The 22,747-nt window shown below is 45.7% G+C and overlaps 1 protein-coding gene across 11 annotated transcripts; it reads right to left on the bottom strand.

Annotated features, from left to right (window-relative positions):
• Positions 1–1,784: 1,784 nt before the first annotated feature.
• RCC1 (regulator of chromosome condensation 1) lies at positions 1,785–22,683 on the bottom strand. Of its 11 annotated transcripts, XM_079114893.1 has the most exons (14): positions 22,617–22,683; positions 16,202–16,334; positions 14,009–14,093; positions 13,172–13,368; positions 11,383–11,464; positions 10,438–10,545; positions 9,375–9,562; positions 9,014–9,193; positions 7,547–7,643; positions 7,313–7,435; positions 6,161–6,316; positions 5,827–5,946; positions 5,351–5,503; positions 1,785–4,038 (listed from the first exon to the last, which is right to left on the bottom strand). In XM_079114893.1, exons 5-14 carry the CDS (start codon positions 11,453–11,455, stop codon positions 3,863–3,865), a joined length of 1,374 nt encoding a protein of 457 aa, XP_078971019.1. In that variant the 5' UTR covers positions 11,456–11,464; positions 13,172–13,368; positions 14,009–14,093; positions 16,202–16,334; positions 22,617–22,683; the 3' UTR covers positions 1,785–3,862. The 11 variants fall into 11 exon arrangements, with proteins under 11 accessions (XP_078971019.1, XP_078971020.1, XP_078971017.1 ...); XM_079114894.1 differs by lacking the exon at positions 13,172–13,368; XM_079114891.1 differs by lacking the exons at positions 16,202–16,334; positions 22,617–22,683 and adding an exon at positions 14,882–15,013.
• Positions 22,684–22,747: the final 64 nt, after the last annotated feature.

Here is a 22,747-nt window from a genome sequence, read left to right as displayed (position 1 = left end):
GTACCTGATGTGTTTGAATACACAAAAGGGGATGATACTTCTGATATAATGGAACTGAATTAATGGTATTTACACAAATAAAACAAACACATGAAAAACAAGGACTAGGGTTGTAACTCAGTGGTAGAGTGCTTGCCTCACATGTGAGAGGCCTTGGACTTGATCCCCAACACTGAAAAATTAAAGGTAATAATTACTTACAGAAAATTTTTAAAAATGTACAACAATCATAATGACTTGTAGAGAAAGTATTTACTATGTGTCTGATACAAAAAAAACCTTAGAGAGCTTCACAATTTTTGAATACAATATGAGGAAGAGAAAGAGGTTCTGGGTCAGGTGGAGGTTGAGTCCAGCCTACTCTGGGTACATGGTGGCCTCTGGACCTTAAGCAAGATAGGACAGCAATTCCTACCTTGAAGGGTTTTGAGGATTAAATGATTTCATGTTAAGTGCCTGACCCAGCTTAGGTTCCAGAACATAGAAGCTGTTTTTAAGAATGGGGTGCTTCTTGCTGGGTGTTGTGATACATGCCTATAATCTCAGTCTCTTGAAAGGCTGAGGTGACAGGATGGCAAGTTCAAAGCCAGCCTCAGCCTCAGCAACCAAGAGACCCTGTTTCCAAAAAAAGAAAAAGAAAAAAAAGAAGGGGTGGGGGCAGGCAGGGCACTTCTCCAACAATTCAAGGCAGCTGAGACAGGATTCCAAGTTCAAGGTCAGTCTCAGCAATTTAGGGAGGCCTTAAGCAAGTCAGCAAGACCCCATCTCAAAATTTAAAAAGAGGTCTGGGGACATAGCTCAGTGGTAAAGTGCCTCTGGATTCAAACCCCAGTACCTTCCCTCAGAAATGAAAGGGAAATGGGGAGAACTTGAGAAATAAGCCAAACTCAAAAAGGACCTTGTTTTCTCTCATGTGAAAGTGAGAGGGGGAAAAAGGAAATGAAAGGTGTGTAAGAGCTCAATAGAGGAAATGGACCAGAGGGAGGGAGGAAGGGAGGGAAAGGGGATATATTGGAAAATGATATCGGTCAAATTACTTTATATGCATGTAAAAATATGTAACAAATCCCATTATGTACAAGTGTAATGCACCAATACAAAACAAGGGGAAAAAAGACAAAGAATGGAGTGTTGTAGTTGGGTGTAGTGGTGCACACCTGTAATCCCAGTTATTCAGGAGGCTGAAGCAGAACAAGGTCAAAGCCACTCCAGGCAACTTGTTCAGAACCTGTTTCAAAATAAAAAATTTAAAAAAGGACTGCTGCTCAGTGGCTGAGTGCTTATCTAGTATGTATGCAGCTTGTATTCATTTTTTTATATGAAACATCAATATCCAAAAATCTCACCAAGCACAGTGGTGCATGTCTGTAATTCCAGTAACTCAGGTAGCTGAGGCAGGAGGATCACAAGTTTGAGACCAGCATCAGCAACTGAATGAGTCCTTGTCTCAAAAAATAAAAAGTGTATAGCTCAGGGGTAAAGCACCTGTGAGCATCCCCAGTTCCAAAAATTAACACCCAAACCAAACATCCAAGAATCTCCCTGGTACTAATAACTTTCCTAATACAGACTCTACATGAGCCAATACCATGATAGAAATGTTTTGTTTACATGGCCCAGTACCAAAGGCACAAGCCACATGTAATTATCAAGTACTTGATAATAGTGGTTTGTACAACTGAAAAAAAAAATATTTTAAATTAGAAAAATTGACAAATTCAAATAGGCATACCTAGATGGTGACCACTATATTGGGGAAATCAGTTCTGATTTGGTTGCTCAAATGCTTAGGAAAAATTTCTTTAATATACACAAATTAAGATACTATACAATGTTTAAATAAATACATCAGCTACTGAAAACAATACAGGTAACTCAGTAAGCATTTAGAAATGTACTACACTCAAAAATTTTCAACACAGGCTTTGTCCAGAAAAACCCAGTCCAAAATGCTCCCTCATAGTCATGAGTAAAATGTCTTATTTTTAACCCAGTAAAAATTCGGTGATTTGTCATATAGCAAATGCTGAAAACTCTGATCTTCCAGACTTCAATGTTTTTAATATATTAGTGAGTAGGGGAGAAAGAACTGAGCTTCATAATCATACACAGCTTTCATGAACATCAACCAGATGAACCACAGCAACATTGTTGACACTAAGGGAGGCCATGCAAATCGCACAAATAAATCCCCTGGACATCATAAGGACTTGTTAGAAATTTTTCCATCATATCTATTCCTTAAATGTGGGCACTATCTTGTTTTTTATTTACATTTAAAGAAGCTAATTAAGAGGAAAGGTGTTATTCAGCCCAATTTTCCCCATTTTAAATAATGGAAAATAGGTTATTAATTTGCTATAGTATTTATGATTTTTAAGAGTTTACTCATGGAGCGTCTGTTAGGCTCATATAATCCATAGAAATGTCAGGGGAAAAAGACAACATATTTAAGGCAAAGTATTCTAAAACAATGTTCTAAATTGTCTGCAATTACTGAAATTAATCTCAAACATGAGCTTTGGCATAATTATGACAAAATAAATAAAACTAGTCAAAAAGAAAAAAAAAAAACTTGATTTGGGACTGGAAAATTCAAAGATTCATCCCATTTCTCTTGTGTTATGCAGCATCATTAAAAAAAGACAACAACAAACCTCCAGTGATTCCTGAAACATAAACACCCAACAACTCTTCTCTCCTTTTTGGTAGATTTTAATTGCCCTGGGAACAGTCTACTGGCAGTTGGCTGTGGGCACCTTGGGACATCTCGACATCCTTTAAGCTGAAGCCTTGACACCAAGTTCACAGGCATGGGCTTTTTCTGCCCTTCCCAATAGTGCCTGACACATGGCAGGTAGTCCCTTAAAAGAACAGGGAGTATATAGAAAACAAGTGACCTGTTTTATAAAACTTTAAATTTATTCAAAGTGTTAAAAGATTTCACTCTTCCCTCCAAAATATTTTACAATTTAAAAAAAAATCAAAAACTATTTTCACAGCCACCATACAAGTTGCTGCTTCCTTTTCTGAGGACCAGCTTTTGCCCCTCCAACTCCTTCTCCTCTCTTCCTCCCCTCTCAGTATTGCTGTTCATAAAACCTTTCATCCTCTCTACCCCCATGCTGTGCCATGCTGTGCCCAGCCCTGCCCTGCCCTGCCCTGCCCTGCCCAGCCCAGCCCAAGCCAGCTCAGGCCAGCCCAGCTCAGCCTGGCTTTCAGGTCCTTGGTTGCAGGTCCAGCCCAACAAATGGGGACACCACAGGCAATGCCTGAGACAAGAGTATGCTTTGTGCTTCTGGGAGAACAGCTTTTTGGCTTTCTCTTCATCAAGTGGATCACTTGGACACCTGTTTAGAGCCAAATATTTGGCTTGGGATTGTGCACAGGCCCTGTAGCTTTGCCTTTCCTCCAGACTCCCCCAGGCATGGGTCCATGACAACTGGGCCTGATGACTGTACCAGCTGTTTGTCTGTGGACTGTTAGAAACACAAAGACTAGAACTGGTCTTGATGTAGCCCCGACTTCTCAAAGTTGTTCTTTTGTGAGCACAGCCAGGGCCAGCCAGGACCATGGGAGATAGGAAAGTGCGAGGAAAGGCCTGACCACATAGGTCTGGGATGAGTAATGTTCCTTCTGACCGACCTTCCAATATCCCACCCCCTTCATCCTGCAGGTCCCAGGATGATTCCAGAAAGAAGGAAGAAAAAGAGAAAAGGATTCTGCTCTGCTGATGGAAAAAAAGCAGGAGATGACAGTGCTCGGGCGGGGCTGGGGAGAGGCCTGCTGGAATCTGTAGGCGTCTCTGCTTCCCTGTTCTGTGAGGGGGGCCGGGGAAGGAGCCAGGCCCTCAGGGGCTTCATCAGCTCTGTTCCTTGTCCTTGACTAATAAGACTGTATGCTGGCCCCCACTGGACACAGATAAGACCACACGGTTCTCCAGCTGTTTGCCAGTCATCTCCACGGGGCTCCAGGCGTCCTCATCCTGCCCTGTGCCCAGCTGGTAGTTGGTGCCCATGCCCCAGGCAAAAACACGACCTGTAGTGGGAGAGAAATGGTGGCAGCTGTTTCCAGGATCCCTGGCTCCAACTTTCTGCCAGAAGCCTGGAACATGAGGGTGAATTCTGGCCTTGGCTTATAGTAGCCAGATAAGGCTCCAGTCCCTGGGAGTTCAGGGAAGTTAGAAGTAGTCAAGGAGATAATGTCCTTCTGCACTGCTAAAGACTTCTCTCTGCTCCCAGACATGAGATTTGCAGCCTTAAAAGACTGGCTGCTTCCCAAATCCCTGCATCCACCCTCCATTCTCAGGACCAATTGCCTTTGAGACTGCTATGGAAGTTCCCCAGCTGGGAATGCCTTCCTTTAGGGTACAGTGCCAGTCCCCACTTCCTCAGAAGTCTTCCCAGTCTCAGATCAAGCATCTCTGCAAGCCTGACTTCATTTTTCTTTTCTGAGGTACTGGGGATTGAACCCAGAGGTGCTTTACCACTGAGACACATCCCTGGCCCTTTTAATTTTTTTTTTTTTTCCAGTACTGGGGATTTGAACCCAGGGCCTTGTGCTTGCAAGGCAAGCACTCAACCAACTGAGCTATATCCCCAGCCCCCTTTTAATTTTTTGAGACAGGAACTTGCTAAGTTGATTAGGGCCTCATAATTTGCTGATGCTGGCCTCTAACTTGTGGTTCTCCTGCCTTAGCCTTTTGAGTCGCTGGGATTATATGCATGCACCACCATGCCTGGCTTGCCAGCCTGTCTTCTAGCAGCTCTCTATTACTACACCCTCACCCACTTAGGCTTTGGCAGTCACGTGTTGGCATCCTCCTCTCCTATGCTGGTCAGGACCCTGACTACTCAGCCTACCTTTTCCCTAAGACTCTGAAGTATAACTCCCTGGGAAGCTGGGACATAAAGGGATCATCACTTGGGTAGAGTAGCCTGAATTAGGAAATCTGCAGCCCTGGATTCAAGTGCCACTGCCTCTCTGGGTCTCAGTGACATCTACTCTCTCTTCTTCTCCTCTGCAGAACTAATCACTTCTAGCCAGGCACCGTGGCAGGCATGTGCACCTGTAGTTCTTGCACTCAGGAGGCTTAGGTGGAGGACCATTTGGGCCCAGGAGTTTGAGATCAGCATGGGCAACATACTGAGACCCAATCTCAAATAATCTGTTCATTCATTTATAGTCACCAAAACAGAGAGCTTCTGAGAGTCAGGAGTAAAGTGGTGTTGTAACCAACACTGACCCCTGCATCTGAGCTCCAGCATGATGGTGACAGACATCAGGGCCTGCTAGGGAGAATCACGACCCACAGGCCCCAACCAGACCAGGTGTGGGCAGCCCCACTCACCATCCTTGGTCACAGCATACCCCACAGAAGCTCCACAAGCCACCGAGGAGACGGTGGGCAGCCTGGAGATGAGGGTGGGTATGCTCTTCTCTTCAGCACCCTCCCCAAGGCCCAGCCGCCCATACTCAGCCCGGCCCAAGCTGTATGCTTTTCCTGTGGGAAGAGGGAGAGATAAGCAGTAGCGGAGGACATGTTCTGGGCAAAAATGGACAGCAGGCCAGGTGAGTCCCCATATCCTCAGGAGCCTGTCCCACTCTCAGCATGGTCAGAAGGAGGTATGTAGTGCCGCATCCCCATTTTGGGTGAGTCCTAGGAGAATCTCCACATAGACCTCCAATGAACTCATACTTGAAAGCACCAGGACTCTGGGGGACAAAGGTGACTGTTATGGACTCATGTCTGGCCCAAATTGTTGAACAGGCCCAGGTCTGGCCAGGCCTGGTCTGCCTCTAACAGAGATGACGTGGAGGTCCTACCTTCTGAATCCAGACAGACCGTATGGTGCTGGCCACCAGAGAAGCCCACCCAGGATTTGGTGGAATTCTTGAAGGATGTCAAGTTCTGGGGTATGAAGCAAGATTCTGTGCCCGGTGTTCCTGCCATAGGGGTGAAGGTGTTCCAGATGTTTTTCTCACTCCCATCCCACAGCAAGGCCCCCCTCACCAGGATATGAATATTCTCACTTTATAGGTGATAAACCGTGGCTCAGGGGGGTTAGGGGACTCCACAAAGGGTGCATAGTGAATAAGTGATAGAGCCAAGACTGGAACCCAGGTCATTGGGCCACGCCTACGCTGGGTTCAGACTCACCAAGCTGATGGTAGTTGGAAAGGCCAAAGCCATAAATGTGGCCGTCCTGGGAAATGGCAAAAGTGAAATAGGCACCACAGAAGGCATCCTGGAATCTCACGTGGCCCCGGCTTCCCCTGCATTTCAGCATCACACACTTGGGGACCAAGAGTCGTTCTGTAGGTAGAGAAGCCAGGGTCGGTGACCAAAGCACATGGCCTTTCTTTTCTCTGATTCTGGGCCTATTTCTCTTTACTTTCAAAAGCCACTGGGAGGAGGCCAAGCAGGAACTCTAAACCTTATTTTACAGAAGAGGAGAAAACTAAAGCCAAGACAGTGTAAGTGCTATGTTCAGATTCCCACAGTATTACCAGTAATGTTTATGTGGAACTTACGATGTACCAGATATTCTTCTAATTAACTCATCTAACTTCACACAACACAGTGAAGTAAGGTTAAAGACTGGTAAGTTTAGAGATAAGAAAACTATACCCAGGTTCCACAGCCAGTAGGTGGCAGAACAGGATTCAAACCCAGGGTAGCTGGGCATGGTGGTACTCATCTGTAATCTCAGAAACTCAGGAGGCTGAGGCAAGAGGCCTGAAAGTTTGAGATCAACCTCAGCAACTTACCAAACCCTAAGCAACTTAGACCCTGTCTAAAAATAAAAATATAAAAAGGGGTAGGGATATAGCTCAGTGGTACCCCTGGGTTCAATCTCTAGCACCAAAAACAAAACAAATAAAATAAAACAAAACAAAAAACAACCCCAAACCCAGGGTAGTCATCAGTTTCCAAAGTCTGAGTTCTCCTTTTTACTTTTTTTCACCATTGGGGAATGAACCCAGAGTCCTGCACATGATAAGTAGGTGCTCTACCACTGAGCTATATACCCAGCCCCATTTTTAAAAAATCTTTGAGACAGGGTCTTGCGAAGTTGCCAAGGTTGGCCTCAAACTTGTGATCTTCCTGCCTCAGTCTCCCAAGTAGCTAGGATTATAGGTGTGTGCTACCACACCTCATTAAAGTCTGAGTTTTTAAAGTGTGAGATCTTAACCAATGCTACAAGTCTATTTGATCCAAGTCTGAAACTCAAGAGACTCCCTCCTGCTTTGAGCCACCATTGGGGTTAGTTTGTCAAGTTGCCCCACTGGATGTACTAAAGCTACTTACCAAGGCCCTGCCGACCACCACGGTTAGAAAATAACTCAGGCACTCGGCCCAGCTGGCCCTGCTCCCCACAGCCCAAGGTGTAGAGGTCACCATCAGCTGTCAGCATCACCAAGTGGTCATTTCCTGAAGATGAGAGGAAGGCAGAGGACGTATGGCTTGTCTGTAAGGCCCAAGGCTGAGTCAGCCCCAGAAGGTCCTCTAGCTCCTGCCTACAGTGAATACTCCCAGACCCACCTGAGGCTACCTTTACCACTGGTATGTCCAGCTGCACCTGCACAGGCACCATGCTCTTCTTCATGGGCTCCAACAGCCCAATCACACCATTATTGTCCTAGAAGGGAAGGAGAGAGCACTTATCAGCTAGTCCTACCTGCCCTGTACCAGTCACATCCAGGCTTGTGGGAGAGGCCACAGAGCTGTCTGGTGAAGTATAGTTGAATGTTGGCAGAAGGGATGAAGAGGCAGGCAGGAGGCAGGTCACACACTGAAATATTTATGAATAAAATCATACATGATCTGGGATTTGCATTATAATAATTAAGGAGTGGGTGAGTAGAGATATGTCTGGCTAAAAGTTGATAACTGTTGAAACTTTGTGGCAAGTAGATGGAAAGTTCAATATATAATTCTGATTACTTTCATATATGTGAAGAAATTCTCCATAAAAATTTTAAAATAGCTTTGATGAGGAAACTCATCAGATTCCTTTATTTTTTTTGAGACCTCAAAATAAATACCAAGATACTAATTTTTAAAAAAAATTTAATTGTCCCCAGCACCACACACACACACAAATTAGTTGTAGATGGACACAATATCTTTATTTTATTTATTTATTTATATGTGGTTCTGAGAATCAAACCTAGTGCCTCACACATACTGGACAAATGCCCCACTACTGAGCCACAACCCCAACCCCCAAGATACCAATTTTAATGCTGAAACTGTTTTTTAAACTACATTCCCCTACCTTGGGAACACTGTGATGTGACAATCCCTGCCTCACTCCCCCAGACCCTCTGGAAAGCAGGGAATAGGGCTGGAAAGGGGAGAAGGAGACACAGGTAATGGGATGGGTGGTTCTTTTTTTTTTTTTTTTGGTGGTACTGGGGATCGAACTCAGGGCCTTGTGCTTGTGAGGTAAGCACTCTACCAGCTGAGCTATCTCCCCAGCCCAGGATGGGTGATAATAGCAGTTTCTAGATCAGCCTCACCCAAAGGCATCTTTGACCCATCTCTTTCCCAGGACATGCATCTCATAACATTGGATTCAAGAGCCAGTACTGTGGACAGGCCAAGATGAAGAAGTCAGAGACTTGGATCTGGACCCCAGCTTGGCCTGTGGGCCTTTATCAGCCCACCAATAAGTAAGTACAGTGGTGGTAAGGAGGTTGGATAATTTTTTTTTTGGTACTAGGGATTGAACCCAGAGGTGCTTAACCACTGAGCCACATCCCCAACCCTTTAATTTTTTTATTTTGAAACAGGGTCTTGCTAAGTTGCTGAGGCTGACTCTGAACTTGTGCTTCTCCTATCTCAGTCTCTGGGTCTCTGGGACTATAGGCATGCACCACATTATCTGGCCAGTCTTTTTTGTTTTGGGTGCTGGGGATCAAACCCAGGACCTCATGCATGCTAGACAAGCTCTCTGCCACTGAGCTATACCCTCAGTCCCATGAAGTCTTCCAGACCCAGTCTTACCCGGAATGAACCCCACAGGAAAACACGGCCATCCTCGGTGAGGGCTGCTGTGTGGCTGTCTCCTGCTGACACTTGTACCACCTTCTCTTGCAGTTCCACTTTCCCGGGGACCATGTCTGAGCCCTCCTCTGATGTGTCCCTTCCCAGGGCACCCTCATCATTGCAGCCGAAGGAGTAGACCTATGCCCAGGATGCCCCCATTAGTGCAAGATCTGGCCTCTCAGTCCACTCTTATTTAGGCCATTCCTTGCTTGGCTAGCCAGCTCCATCTCCCCAGTGAAATGTGTATGGCTCAAAGCTCCTGTTCCAACCCCACCCCACTCCACCCTGGCCCCAGGCCCTGTACAACCCCCCAGCCTACCTGGCCACTTTTGCTCAGACACACGGTGTGCATGCCCCCAGCCTCAGCCTGCACAACATCCTCTGGAATGGGCACCAAGGCAGGCTTCTTCCTCTCCATAACATTCTCACCCAGGCCCAACTGGCCCACGTCGCCCTGGCCCAGTGTCAGCACCAAGCCTGGTTCTGTGTTGTGGGACCTGTGTGAGACTGAGGGGTGGAGAAGATAGCCCCTGAGTGGGCAGGATGACAGGAGAAAGGGAGGTCACTTCATGGGCTCTGGAATCAAGAATTAATCTTGAATCTGGTTCAAGCCCCTGCTCTGCCACAAGTTATTAGTATGACATTCTTGAGACTATGTTTCCTCATCAGTGAAACAGGGATAACAAAAGTACCCATCTCAGAGGGTTTCTGCGAAGATTAAAAGCTGAGCACATTATTAATGTGACAGGAAGGAATGGAAACAAGGAGACTCCATACTGTGAAATGAATCTTGGTAAGAGGAAGAGGACCATGAGGACAACAGGTACGTTTTCCCGGTTAGCGTAGGTTGTCTGTCAGGAGTCATGGTGCAGTTGGGGCTCAGATAATATCTACCCTTTACCGACTGCTTGCTCTACTTTTGATTTGCTCTGCAGATTTTCCATATTTAGGATCCTGTATTACAGAAAAGGGAATAGAGCAACCCAGAGGTTCAATCACCTTCCCAGGGTCATAAGGCAATTTAGCAGTCTGCATTGAAATCAAGGGAGACTATATGGATCAGAGCAGTCACCAGCCTCTACCCTAACCCTACTCCATCCCCAGGCTGTGATTTTCAACTTCTGGATATATTCTCAGAGGAAAACTGACCACTCTGAACCTATGGGACAGCCCACTAGCAGTTGAAGAGGAAGGGGCAGGCCACAGAAGCATCTGCAGAGAGGTTTGTGCCCACCAGTGGGCGGCACAAGGCCCTCTACTGGCCAATGGAGGCCTCCTGCAGCCCCAGACAGCCAATAGCGTCCAGCCTCTCCTCCAGGGGCGTGGCCATGGCCTCCAGGGCCTGGGGGCCCGCGCAGAGAGTGCACTGAGCAGGGAGCCACCTGGTTGGGTTTTCTGGTCAGGAGGGCTCGGCCTGCAGGCACCTTGGCAGGAGCGGGCGTTGGGACCGCGGCGGGAGGCAGTGGCCCTCACTGCCTGGTTACGAGAGTCTGCAAAAGACAGACACTGTCTGAGTGTGGGTTCACATACCCTCTTCCCAGATAGGGGGTGGCTTTCTCTTGTTCCTGCCCCACTTCAGGATCTCAGAAAAAAGAAAACCACGAATTCCTCCCTCAAATGCTGTCAGGGAGTATGATAAGAATCACATTGTCTGATTTAATCCTCACAACAGCCCAGAGAAGTCAGTGCTGTCCTCATCTCCATTTCATTAGGTGGGTAACCCAAGCTCAGCCAAGTTTTAACTTGCCCATGGTTACACATCTAGAAAGTGACAGTACATGACCTACCTCTGGAAATCAGTGGTCCTAGTCAAAATACATTACTGCCTGGAGCAAAATTCTAAGATCTATTTTTTTTTTTTTTTTTTTTTTGCCAGCCTTACTGCTTTTAGACAAGTCTTGGCTTTCTTTTTGTTTTTTTGTTGTGTGTGTGTGTGTGTGTGTGTGTACTGAGGATTAACGGATTAACCTAAGGGCACTTTACCACTGAGCTACATCCCTGGTCCTTTTTATTTTGAGACACGATCTTGCTAAGTCACTGAGGGTATAACTAAATTGCTGAGGCTGGCCTTGGACTTTCAATTCTCCTGCCTCAACCTCCCAAATTACTGGGATTACAGGCATACACCACCACCACATTGGGCTGTCAGCCCAGTTTTTAATTCCTTGAGGATGGGATTCAATGAACTATAGGAAAACCTCCAGCTGAGTTGGGTCCCTAGACAATCCAAGCCCCTCATCTTTCAGGGAGGAAGGAGCCCAGTCCCAGATTCCCAGGGTTTCAAGAGGCCACCCACAACCAGAAAAAAGAGGCCACAGCCAACTTACCCTTCACTTTCTTGCTTTTGGGGATGGCATCTTCTGGGGCTGATCTTCTCTTAGCTATGCGCTTGGGTGGCATCTTCCTGTCCTGAAAAACCCAGCCAAATACTACATGTTAGATGTGGCATACATTTTCCTGTGCTAATTATACATTATTTATCAAAAACCCTAAGCAGCTGGGGATGTAGTTTAGTGGTAGAGCACTTCCCTAGCATGCACAAGATCCTGAGTTCCATCCCCAGTGCCACAAAGTACAAGGCAACAAAAAGGCTGGGGATGTAGCTTAGTGGCAGAGTTCCCTGGTTTCAACCCCCAGTGCTCCTCCCCCCACACAAAGTGAACAGGTAAGTTCAAGGCAGACTACCATACAGAAGAGGACTACGGTAGCCTGACCGCCAGGCCTTCTAAACTCAGGGGCTTGTTCTTCAGACTCCAGGACTGAAGAATCTCTGTGTGAATGGTCCCCAAGAGGGAAAGGAGGAGGGCTTCCATGTTAACCAACATTTGTTGAGTTGCAATTATGCCAGGCACAGAGCTGGCACACTTTATACCAGAAATTCCTCTCCCAGATTCCCCATGAGCTTGGCTAACTAGAAGGTGCACAGAGTAGAAGTCAATTGAGAGGATGTTGAGAGCAGAGAGAAGACAATGAGGCAGCTGGAGCTTCTGGGTGGGCTGCTGACATATCCAGACAATGGGTACAGCTTCCTGTCGTGGTGGAAAGCACACAGGTTCTGGTCTCACAGACCTGAGTTGCCTTTGAACCCCAGACTCTTCATCTGTAAGGTGGAGGATTTTAGGCACTGCACATGGCTGCTGTGCATAACCACAGAGGCAGGTCCTTTGCCGGGGGAGTGGACATCTTCTAAAGGGTGAAGCCTTGTGCCTGTTACCTGCCAGCATATCCTCAACTGTGCAAATTATTTCTTTCTACAGATTACTTCCCTTACTGTTCTGGGGTGTTTTTTTATTTTGTTTTGTTGGTGCCAGGGGTCCCACCCAGGGCCCTGCACAAGTTATAGTATAGGTTCTACTACTGAGCTATGCCCCCAGCCTCTGAGTGTATTTTCTTTTTCTTCCTCTTTTTCTGATTCTGGGGGACTGAACCCAGGGGTGCTTTACCACTGAGTTATATCCCCCATTGCTTGTTTTGAGACAGGGCCCAAGTTGCTTAGAATCTTGCTAAATCACTGAGGTTGACTTCAAACTTGCAATCCTCCTGCCTCAGCCTCTTGAGTCACTGGGATTATAGGTGTGTGCCACTACACCCAGCTCCTGCATGTTTTCTTGATCACAGTCTCTATAGGACTTGTCTTTTGTCATCATGTTCACAGTCCCACTTTCTATACCCTATTTCTATCTACAAGTTTACAGTTAGGGAGAAGAATGAGACACAGTTACAAATAAGTCAGATACAGAGTCAGTGTCTACTAATGAGTAGGCACCTATGATGTGCCAACCTTTTCTAGGGTGCCCTGAGGTAAGGCTTATTACTCTAGTATTACAGATAAAGGAGATGAGGCTCAGGAGAAGGTGCCCCAGACCACACAGAGGTGGGATGAAATCCAGGTCTCTGGACCATTCCCCACCCACAGCCAGAGCCACCCCCCACCTTAGTTTCTTCACTTGTTGATTGAAGTGGATAGGCAAACTAGTATAGATAGTCTACCAGAGCCTGGTGTTCCTGCTACAATTCCCTGTGACCTCACCACAGCCTGGATTCAGCAAAGGGAAACCAAGCACTCTGGGACCACAGTGGATGTCTGTTCCCTCCACACCAGGAAGCAGAACTTGCCTGCCAGACTCAGGGGCTGAAGAATCTCTTTGTGTGAAAGGTCCCCAGGAGGGAAGGGAGGAGGGCTCCCATGTCAACAAACATTTGCTGAGTTGTTTTTATGCCAGGCACAGAGCTGGCATACTTCACACCAGAAGTTCCTCTCTGTGGTCCCTCTAGTATATGGAGCTGTGCCTGGGCCTCTGTGTTCGTTTTTCCTGGAGAAAGGGACCACAGCTTTCAACTGATGTTAGCACCACTGCTTTATGGAAATTATAGGACATCAGAAATCCTCATCACATACAACTTACCTTCATTTTACATATGAAGAAACTAAGTTTCAGGAGGAGTGGTAGCCCAAGGGCAACAGATTCCTGTTCTAGTGTTGTCTTTAATTGAAACCTGATTAACTCCTAATTCATCTTTCCAAGCTCCACTCTCATGCCCTTCTTTGGGGAAAAATTCCCTGCCTCCTCTACAGAACCAGTGTTCCTTGGTCCTGTATTCTAATTATTCACACTAAGACCCTGCTGTACCAGAGTTGCTTCAGTCCACCCGGTATCCTTGATCACAACACTCACCCATACCTTCATGTCTTTATATGTGCTGTGCACCCTGCCGGATTCCTTGACCCCACCACCCTCCCACCCTGGGTGGGCCTCCAAGGTTCCATCAAAACTCAGTCAAGGGCTGGGATTGGGTCTCAGTGGTAGAGCACTTGCCTAGCATGTGTGAGACACTGGGTTCCATCCTCAGCACCACATAAAAATAAATAAGTAAAATAAAGGTATTGTGCCCATCTACAAGTAAAAATATATTAAAACAACAACAAAAAAACCCAGTCAAGAGTTACTTCACCTGGAAAGCTATCCCTGACCCTCGTGAGCAGGGTTGGCGGGTCTCTCTGTGGGGTTACTGTAACACTCCGTATGTTCCACTAAAGCTAGGACACACAAGTCACACATTCTGATGAATGACTCCCCAGCAGCAGTGCTCTGGGCGCCAGGGGCATACTTTTGTGATCACACCATAACTGTGGACACACACAGAGACTCTCCCAGGGTTGTAAAGGCCACATGAGGCCTGCCCCTTTCACCATTGTTGCCCAGCACTTTAACAGCGGCACAGAATGGATGGCCAGCAAATAATCTGTTCACAGACTGAACTGATGCGGCGTTCTGGGCACACCTCTCCACCGCCAACAGTCAAGGAGGTGCCTGTTGATGCTGAGGCTCCTTTGCTCGCAGCGGACCCTCACCACCCCACCCTCGGGTTCCTAAAGCAGACCCTTCCGGGGCAAAGTTCCCCTGTTCTGCAAACCGCATTCTCCAAACGAATGCCGGACAAAACCCTCTCCCTGCTGCGGAGACGCAGCCCCAGCCGTGCGGCCAACCAGCCGCGAGGCACGCGGGTCCGCACACCGCGGGCCAGAGAGGTCGCCGCGAGCCCAGCCCGCCGCACTCGGGCCGTTTGAATCTCCCGCCTGCGCTGGCGCCGCGGCGGAGGGGCTGCGCGGCCCCGGCTCGGGTGAGGCGGGGCCCGGCTGGCCGCCCGCGGGGCCGGAGCACGCGCGCCCGCACCGCGTCTCACTGCCGCCCGCTTCGCGTGGGCCGGCGTCGCGCGACTCCGGCAGGCGCGCGCAAGCAACGATCCAGGTCGCCGCGCCCCGCCCGGGCCGCCCCACGCGCCGTCCTCCCCACGGGACTCTCCGTACGTCTCGGGGCGACCTACCTTGGTGCGGGTCGGCTACAACGAACTCCAGCGATCACTGGCCGGGCCGCGAACTGCCCCGGAGCATGCGCTCTGCAGGCCTCCGGCCCCGACCCTGGCCAGAAAGGAAAACAAAGAGCCCGGCGGCCCCTGGCGGCCACCCCAGAAAGTGCGAGTGGCTCGCTCCTGAGCGGGGAGCTTTGACCAGGCTCTCACCTGGCCTAGCTACAGTGGCAGTGTGTTTCGGAAGCCCCAAATTCGGCCAAGTGGATTGACACCAAGTGACCAGAATGACTGCTTGAATCAGGTTCGTTTGGGAAAATCTGATGCCTAAGCGTCTGTTCAGAGAAAAAAGTGACTTTTTTCTGTCCTCAAGAGGGTCTCTCCGGGGAAGATGAGAAATCACTTTCAACAGGGTCATAAGAGTTCGCACAGGGCGGGGCTGGGGCTGTAGCTCAGTAGCAGGGCGCTTGCCTAGCTTGTGTGAGGCACTGGGTTCGATCCTTAGCACCACATTAAAAAATAAAATAAAATAGAGGCATTCTGTCCATCTACAACTACAAAAAAAAAAAAAAAAAAAAAGTTAAAAAAGTTCGCGCAGGGCCATTTGAGTCAGCATGGGGTTTAAGAACACCTTTCCTAGTCTAGAAGGACAAGGCATTCTGGGAGAAGCAACACTTGCAAATAGAGGGAGCCAGGAAAGCGCAGGGATGCTGTTGGAAATTGCCATATAGATGGGGGCAGAGGATGCCCTGTAGGAGTGATGGATGATGGATGCTAGTTCTTGGGTGTCTATGGAATACAGCCTCTCTTCTGAGGCAATGGGGAACTAGGGGAGGGATCTGAATTTTGGGAACAAAGTGGAGAATGGGCTTGTGGAAAAGAGGATCCAAGAATGGGGGTAGCTAGAAGAGGGAGGAGCCAGAAAAGAAAGAAGATAGGGTGTGAAGTACACTTGGGAGTTGAAGAGGTGAAGCACCAGGCATAATACCCTCTCTTGTCAACATACCCCTTCTTCAGGTTGCAAAGTTCAGGATTCCAGGTGGGCCCTGAGGTGACCTCTCAGGCCACTTGATTGTGTGTCTTGGGGTTTCCCAGGTCAGGGCAGCAATCTCTACAGAAGGGTATTTTCTGTTATACATTAATTTTGCCTCCAAAAACTTTTGGTGGGGGGATGGGCTGCAAGTGAACCCAGGGCTTCAGTCATGCTAAACATGATTTCTATGACAGAACTACACCCTCATCCCTAGATGGACATTTTTGATCAGTATTTTCCAACTGAATTTTTCCTATTATGCAGTACCCACCCCAAAGCACTTCCCTGCCTTCAGAGAGTCTTACCTGTTCAAATTTACCTCTGCCTCCATCGTGGACTCCTTTTTTGGACGATATATTGCAAAATTTCTCCAAGTTTTTACCCTGGGATCTCTGATCTCTTTCTCTGTTGTCTTCAAGATCTTACTCATTCACATAGCTTTAATGTAATGTAAAAAATGATATTACCTATTTTGTAAAGCCATTTGTTAACTACAGAAACATGTCCATGGGCATTAGGTCATTTGTTCTTCAAAAATCCTCATGAGTTGGAAAATGAAATTCAAAGAGGTTAAGCAAGTTCCAGGGTCATCACACAACTGGTGGAAGGAGACCTGGCTCTTGTTTAAGGCTGTGCCATCACATTTTTGGGGGGTCCAGGGGATCAAACTCTCAAGACCTCATGCATATCAGGCAAGTTCTCTACCATTGAGCTATGTCCCCAGCCATGAGCTACCTACCACCTTTTAACTGACAGGTGAGCCCATCTGGGCTGGTTCTGATGTCTACCCCAAGTCGTCACCCTGCATCTCTATCCAGAAGACCCAACAACTTTTTTTCTTAATAAATTGCTCAGGCTGGCCTTGAACTTGCCATTTCCCTATCTCAGCCTCCCAAGTAACTGGGATTATAGGTGTGTGTTATGCCCAGCGACTCAACATCTTTTTTTTTTGTTGGTACCAGAGATTGAACTCAGGGGCACACTGCAACTGAGCCACATTCCCAGTCCCTTTTTTATATTTTATTTAGAGACAGGGTCTCATTTTGTTGCTGAGGCTGGCTTTGAATTTGCAATCCTCCTGCCTCAGCTTCTCAAGCAACTGGGATTCCAGGCATGCACCACTGTGTCTGGTGCAACTCAACATCTTAAACTAAATTCAAAATAAATTTCAGTACTTCCCCATGGATGTAGACTCCCTCCCCCAACTTTATACTTCCAGCCAATATTAGGGTTCTCTGAAAAGTACAGGTTCAAACCTTGTTTTCTTTTTTAAATTCTCTGTATATTTCTATTTAGTTGTTTAAAACTATCCTTCTGGTTGACTTTCAGTGAGATGTTACCCTGCTTAGAAATCTTTAAAAACTCAATCCAATTCAACAAGTATTTCTTCTGTGCTGTGCCTGGAGCACAAGGCTACAAATGCCCTGAGCTACTGATTTCCCATTTCTCTTTTAGCTGCTACACTACACTTTGAAGGTGCCCATTACACATTCCTACCCTCTCACCTTTACTTGGGGTATTCTCCCTAGTAGGGAGAATAACTACCCACCTAGCTGAATTCTTGATATAAATATATATGTATACATATATATAATTTTTGGGGGAGAGGCACTGGAAATTGAACCCAGTGTGTGTGTACACACACACACACACACACACACACATATATGTATACACATATAATTTATTTATTGGTGGTACTGGGGATTGAACCCTGGGGTGCTCTAGCACTGAGTTATACCCTAAGCCTTTTATTCCCCTTCTCTTTTTAAAATTTTGAGATAGGGTCTCAGGGTGGCCTTGAACTTGCAATCCTCTTATGTCAACCTCGAGCTGGGATTACATGCATGTGGCATCATCCCAGCCTGAATTTTATATATATATGTTTCATAGTTAATTTTACTACCATTTTTTTCCTTCCAAATTTTTTTGTACTGGGGATTAAACCCAGAGGCCTTAACCACTAAATCACATCCTCACATCCTCAGCCCTTTTGTGTATTTTATTTAGACACACAGAGTTGCTGAGGCCGGCTTTGAATTTGTGATCCTCCTGCCTCAGCCTCCTGAGCTTCTGGGATTACAGTTGTGTGCCACCGTACCCAGCTCTTTGCACATTTTATTGATGCATTATAGTTGCACATAATGATAGGATTTCTTTTTAATTTTTTTTTGTAGTTGTAGATGGACAGCATGCCTTTATTTATTTTTATGTGGTGCTAAGAACCCAGTGTCTCACACACTCTAGGCAACTGCTCTGCCACTGAGCCACAGCCCCAGCCCCATAATGATGGGATTTCTTGTTAAATATTATATATATAACATAATAATTTGGAATTCTTCATATATATATTAGTTTTTGGTACCATGGATTGAAACCAGTGGCACTTAATAGCTGAGTCGCATCCCTAGCCCTTTTTAAAATTTTTAAATTTTGAGACAGGGTCTTGCTAAGTAGCTTAGGACCTTGCTAAATTGTTGAGGCTGCCTTTGAATTTGCAATCCTCCTGCCTCAGTCTCCCAAGCCACTGGGATTACAGGTTTGTGCCACTGTGCCTGGCAACAGCATTTTTAATGTTTTAAGGCCCAATTCAGCCCTACTTCCATGAAAACTTAATAGGTCCACAGAACTTTTTTGTCTCAGAATCAAACATTAGCTTTTTTTTCATACCCTGTCACTTTTTTATTGAATGTGAAAAAAAAGAACTGTTGATTAACTGAACCTGATCCAGAAGTGACAGAGATGATAGGAGTGATGGAATTGAAACAGTTATTATGGCCTGGAGATGTAGTTCTGTGGTGAAGCTCTTGTCCGGGTTGTGTAAGGTCCTGGTTTCAATTCCCAACACAAAACAAGTAAAACAAAACAGAACAAAACAAAACAAAACACAAATGCAAACCATCTGTTATTTTTTGGTACCAGGGATTGAACCCAAAGGCATTTTACCACTGAGCCACATCCCCAGGCCTTTTTATATTTTATTTTGTGGCGGGGTCTTAAGTTGTTTAGGGCCTCACTAAGTTGCTAAGGCTGGCCTCAAACTTGTGATCCTCCTGTTTCAGTCTCCCGAGTCACTGGGATTACAATTGTGTCCCACTGGCCCAGCCCAATGTCTGTGTATTCAAAAAGTAGAAACATGGGGCTGGCATGGTGGTACATGTCTATAATCCCAGCAACTCAGAAGGCAGAGGCAAGAGGATCTCAAGTTCAAGGACAGTCTCGGCAATTTAGCCAGATCCTGTATTGAAATAAAAAATAAAAAGGTCTGGGAATGTAGTTCATTGGTAAAGCACCTCTGAGTTAAATCCCCAGCAGCCACCCCTACAACCCCTGAAAAAAGAAAAAATTTAAAAAAAAATCTAGAAATTAATAACAGAAAGGTCTTTGGCCAGGCAAATGAGCCTGTAGTCACCAGCTACTTGGGAAGCTGACCCAAGCTCACTTTGAGCTCAGGAGTTTGGGGCCAGCCTGACTGGCCTGACTCCATATCTCTTCAAAACAGATCTCTGGAAAACTACCAAATGTTTAAAAACTAAACAGTTTTAAGCAAGCCACGGATCAAAAAAGTAAAAAAGGAACCTGAAAGTACTTTGACATTAATTAAAATGAAAACATATCAGAGTCTGTGGGATGTCGGTAAGACTTATTTTGGAGGTAATTTATAGCAAGCACTACATCAGGAAAAAAAAAAAAAAAGGTCCTAAATCAATGACCTTAGCTTCTACATTAACTAGGAAAAAAAACTAGCTCCCAAATAGATAGGAAAAAAGGAAATAGGAGCTGAAGAAATAGCTCCTTTCGGAGAGCGTTCGCCTAGCATGCGGAAGGAAAAAAGGAAATAAAAAAGATCAAAACAGAAAGCAATGAAAACAACACAGAAAAAGGACGTCACCAGCCAGTACTTGGTATGTGGTAGGCATAGTCCTAGGTACTTACATATGCAGTTCCTTTCCTTCAACTAGGTTAGGTGGACATCAATTCAAAAAAATTATTTCATTATAATGATGATCATGAAGGAGTGCTCAAAGGGCCAGTCTGACCTTCAAGTGTCAGTGAGGTCATTCTGGATGCTTAGAACAAGGCAAGGTGAAGATGGTTGTTAATGGTTCAGGCTCTTGGGAGTGGGGTTGTAGCTCAGTGGTAGAGAGCTTGCCAAGTATATGTGAGGCACTGGGTTTGATCCTCAGCATCACATAAACATATTGTGTCCATCTACAACTAAAAATATATATATATATAAAAAAAAGAGAGTGTTCAGGCTCTATGGTTGGGCATGTTGGCCTACATCTCTAATCCCAGGAATTTGGGAGGCTGAGGCAAGGAGGATCACAAGTCCCAGATCAGCCTCAGCAACTTAGCAAAGTCCTAAGCAGTTTATCAAGATCCTGTCTAGAAATAATAAAAAAGGGCTCAGGGGTTAAGTGCCCTCTGGTTCAGTCCCCAGTGTGTGGGGGGCAGAGATTCAGGGTATAGAAACTACCAGTCCTTGAAATCTGACCCTGAACAACTAACCTGTTTCCCTTACTTACAAAAATAAGAATAAGCCCCTGCACCACACCAGCTGTTGTGAAAATTAGATAATTCTAGTACATGGTATAAGCTCATCAAATGTATTTTGTCACTAGGGTATGGCATCTTAGTGCATGGGAAAGTCATGCACAAAGACAGGGGTCAAAGAGTGAGGTGTGGCTAGGGAAGAGCCCTCATTCTCCAGGAAACTGACTTTTGTGATGATTTCCGTAACAATGCAACTTTATTTACACTGGATTAAGTCATACTGGGATGGTTTTGAAGTATAAGGAAATACTCCATGTTAAGACTTGAGCACCTCAAGTCTTGAGGGTCTTGGGACAAATACCCAAAGAACACCAAGCAAAGACTCTTTATTCGTGGCTATTTACACTTGCCTAACATAAAAAAATCTCTATGGGGCTGAGGGCATTAACTCAGTGGCAGAGCACTTGCCTAGATGCGTGAAACCCTAGGTTGAACTCCTGGTGATGGTGGTGGGGGGGTGCTGGTGTCCTCTGGTTTAAACCAGATGGAGATGCTGTTTATATCAGTGGTGTGTAGTCTATTGCCTTGCTCTAGATGCTTTGCCACTTTCTGGTAGTATAATGTGGGCTAGTTCCATGCCTACAAATGGGCACAAAAAAAGGCTTTGGGGCTAGGGATATATAGCTCAGTGGGAGAACATGTAGCATGTGAGGCCCTGGGATCAATTCCTAGTACCACAAAAAATAGCTAATGCCTTTAGAGATGCAGAGAATTAATTAGATGAACCCTACACATCGTACCACAATGCCTGGTTTAAAAATCAGATCACCTTCAACATGATTTACTGTGTACTATATTCTCGGTTTAAGCAACCAGAAGAGTGTTTGCATGCCCGCGACGCCAGACTATTTGGGAAGCCAAGAGAGGATCCCTAGTTCCAGTCCTGCAGAGACAATTTAGTGAGATCTTGTTCTCAAAACAAAAGGCTTGTGGCTTAGTAGTGGAATGCTTGCTTAGCAAATGGCAGACACTGGGTTGGACACTCTGCACCATGTAATAAAGGTCTTGTGTCCATCTACGACTTAAATCAAGAGCAAATTAGAAATCCTACTATCTGCTGCATGCTGACCTTTACAAGTGGGGCTCAGAACATCAGATGTCTCATGTACTTAAGCAGTCAGAGAAATGCACCTGGAAGCCTGGCACTACAGGCACTAAGTGACAATGAGAAATCAAAAACTCTCAAAAAGCTAGTGACACTGTGGAGAGAAAATTAAGTAACTACACCCCAGCGATGGGGCATGTAGATTGAAAATGGCCAACAGGGCAGCCCCAAGAACTACAACTCACATTCAAACTGATCCACTTGCCACAAACCTGTTCCCAGTGACTTCTACAACTCTTACCTTCTAGGTGGTTCCCCTCTAGTCCACCCTTTAGGGACTTGACCTTCCTACACTGCAGGCAATCAGTGCAGAGGCTTAACCAGCCTTCCATTGTGACTTAACTCTGTAACATGATGAAGCAGGCTAACAATCTAAGGCCCAACTGTTTCACAGGCAGGATTAAGCAAGCACACTAGCTGTACATGCAGACTATTCATCCCTTAAGGTCTTTCCCATATGGTAGGGAAGCATGAAAAAATGTTCTTTCCCAAGAAAAACAGGTTAGAAGGGCAAAGCCTGGAACTTTAAATCTTGTGACATTATACCAAGTAACTTAGTTAAACTGCACCATTCAGTATGGCTGAAGTTCCTAACATTTTTACATGAAAGAGAGAACCACACAAATACACAGTCACCTTTATTTCAATTCACAAATACATTAGGCTTGCCTGAAAAACATGTTAGGTGTTGTCACAAATAGTAGAAAATGGAAATCAACATTAATTTTGCTCAAGACTTCGCATAATGTTCTTTTGCAATCCATTTATTATAAAACACGACTGGTTGTTTGGAATTTGGAAAGAAATAAGTAATATCTTAATTTTAGAGTCATTTTGACAAATTTCAACTTCATAGGCCTAAAGTTTTCTTTTTGGATGCTGGAAATTGAATCCAGGGCCTCAAAGGCCTTATTTTCTCAAACCCAGTGTTTTCTTGAATTCATCAATTTTCAGGTACTCGGTGAACTATGTAGCTAGAATTTGCATTCCTAGATAATCCTAAGAGATGATTTTCAAACTCTTAGTACACTTTTTAAAATTTAAGTGACTATTCTTACTTCTGATTAAAGGATCCCAAAGTAAGTATTAGGTCAACAGTTTAAGTCGGATGCTGCTCCTCTTCTCTCCTGAATGAAAGTAAACACAAGATCAGAATCCCAAAGATATGTCTAATTAAAAAATTCTTAGT

The sequence above is a fragment of the Sciurus vulgaris genome (genome assembly GCF_902686455.1).
Source record: "Sciurus vulgaris genome assembly, chromosome: 1".
Taxonomy (NCBI): Eukaryota; Metazoa; Chordata; class Mammalia; order Rodentia; family Sciuridae; genus Sciurus; species Sciurus vulgaris.
The sequence above is the reverse complement of the archived record's forward strand: the minus strand, read 5'-3'. Positions and strand labels throughout refer to the sequence as shown.

Excerpts from the sequence above, each read along its gene's own strand:
- RCC1 (XM_079114893.1), bottom strand. The coding sequence starts at position 11,455 with ATGCCACCCAAGCGCATAGCTAAGAGAAGATCAGCCCCAGAAGATGCC. Across the intron at positions 9,194-9,374 it reads GTCTGAGCAAAAGTGGCCAG|GTCTACTCCTTCGGCTGCAA; the intron begins GTAGGCTGGGGG and ends TCCTGGGCATAG. Across the intron at positions 6,317-7,312 it reads TGGTGGTCGGCAGGGCCTTG|AACGACTCTTGGTCCCCAAG; the intron begins GTAAGTAGCTTT and ends CTCTACCTACAG.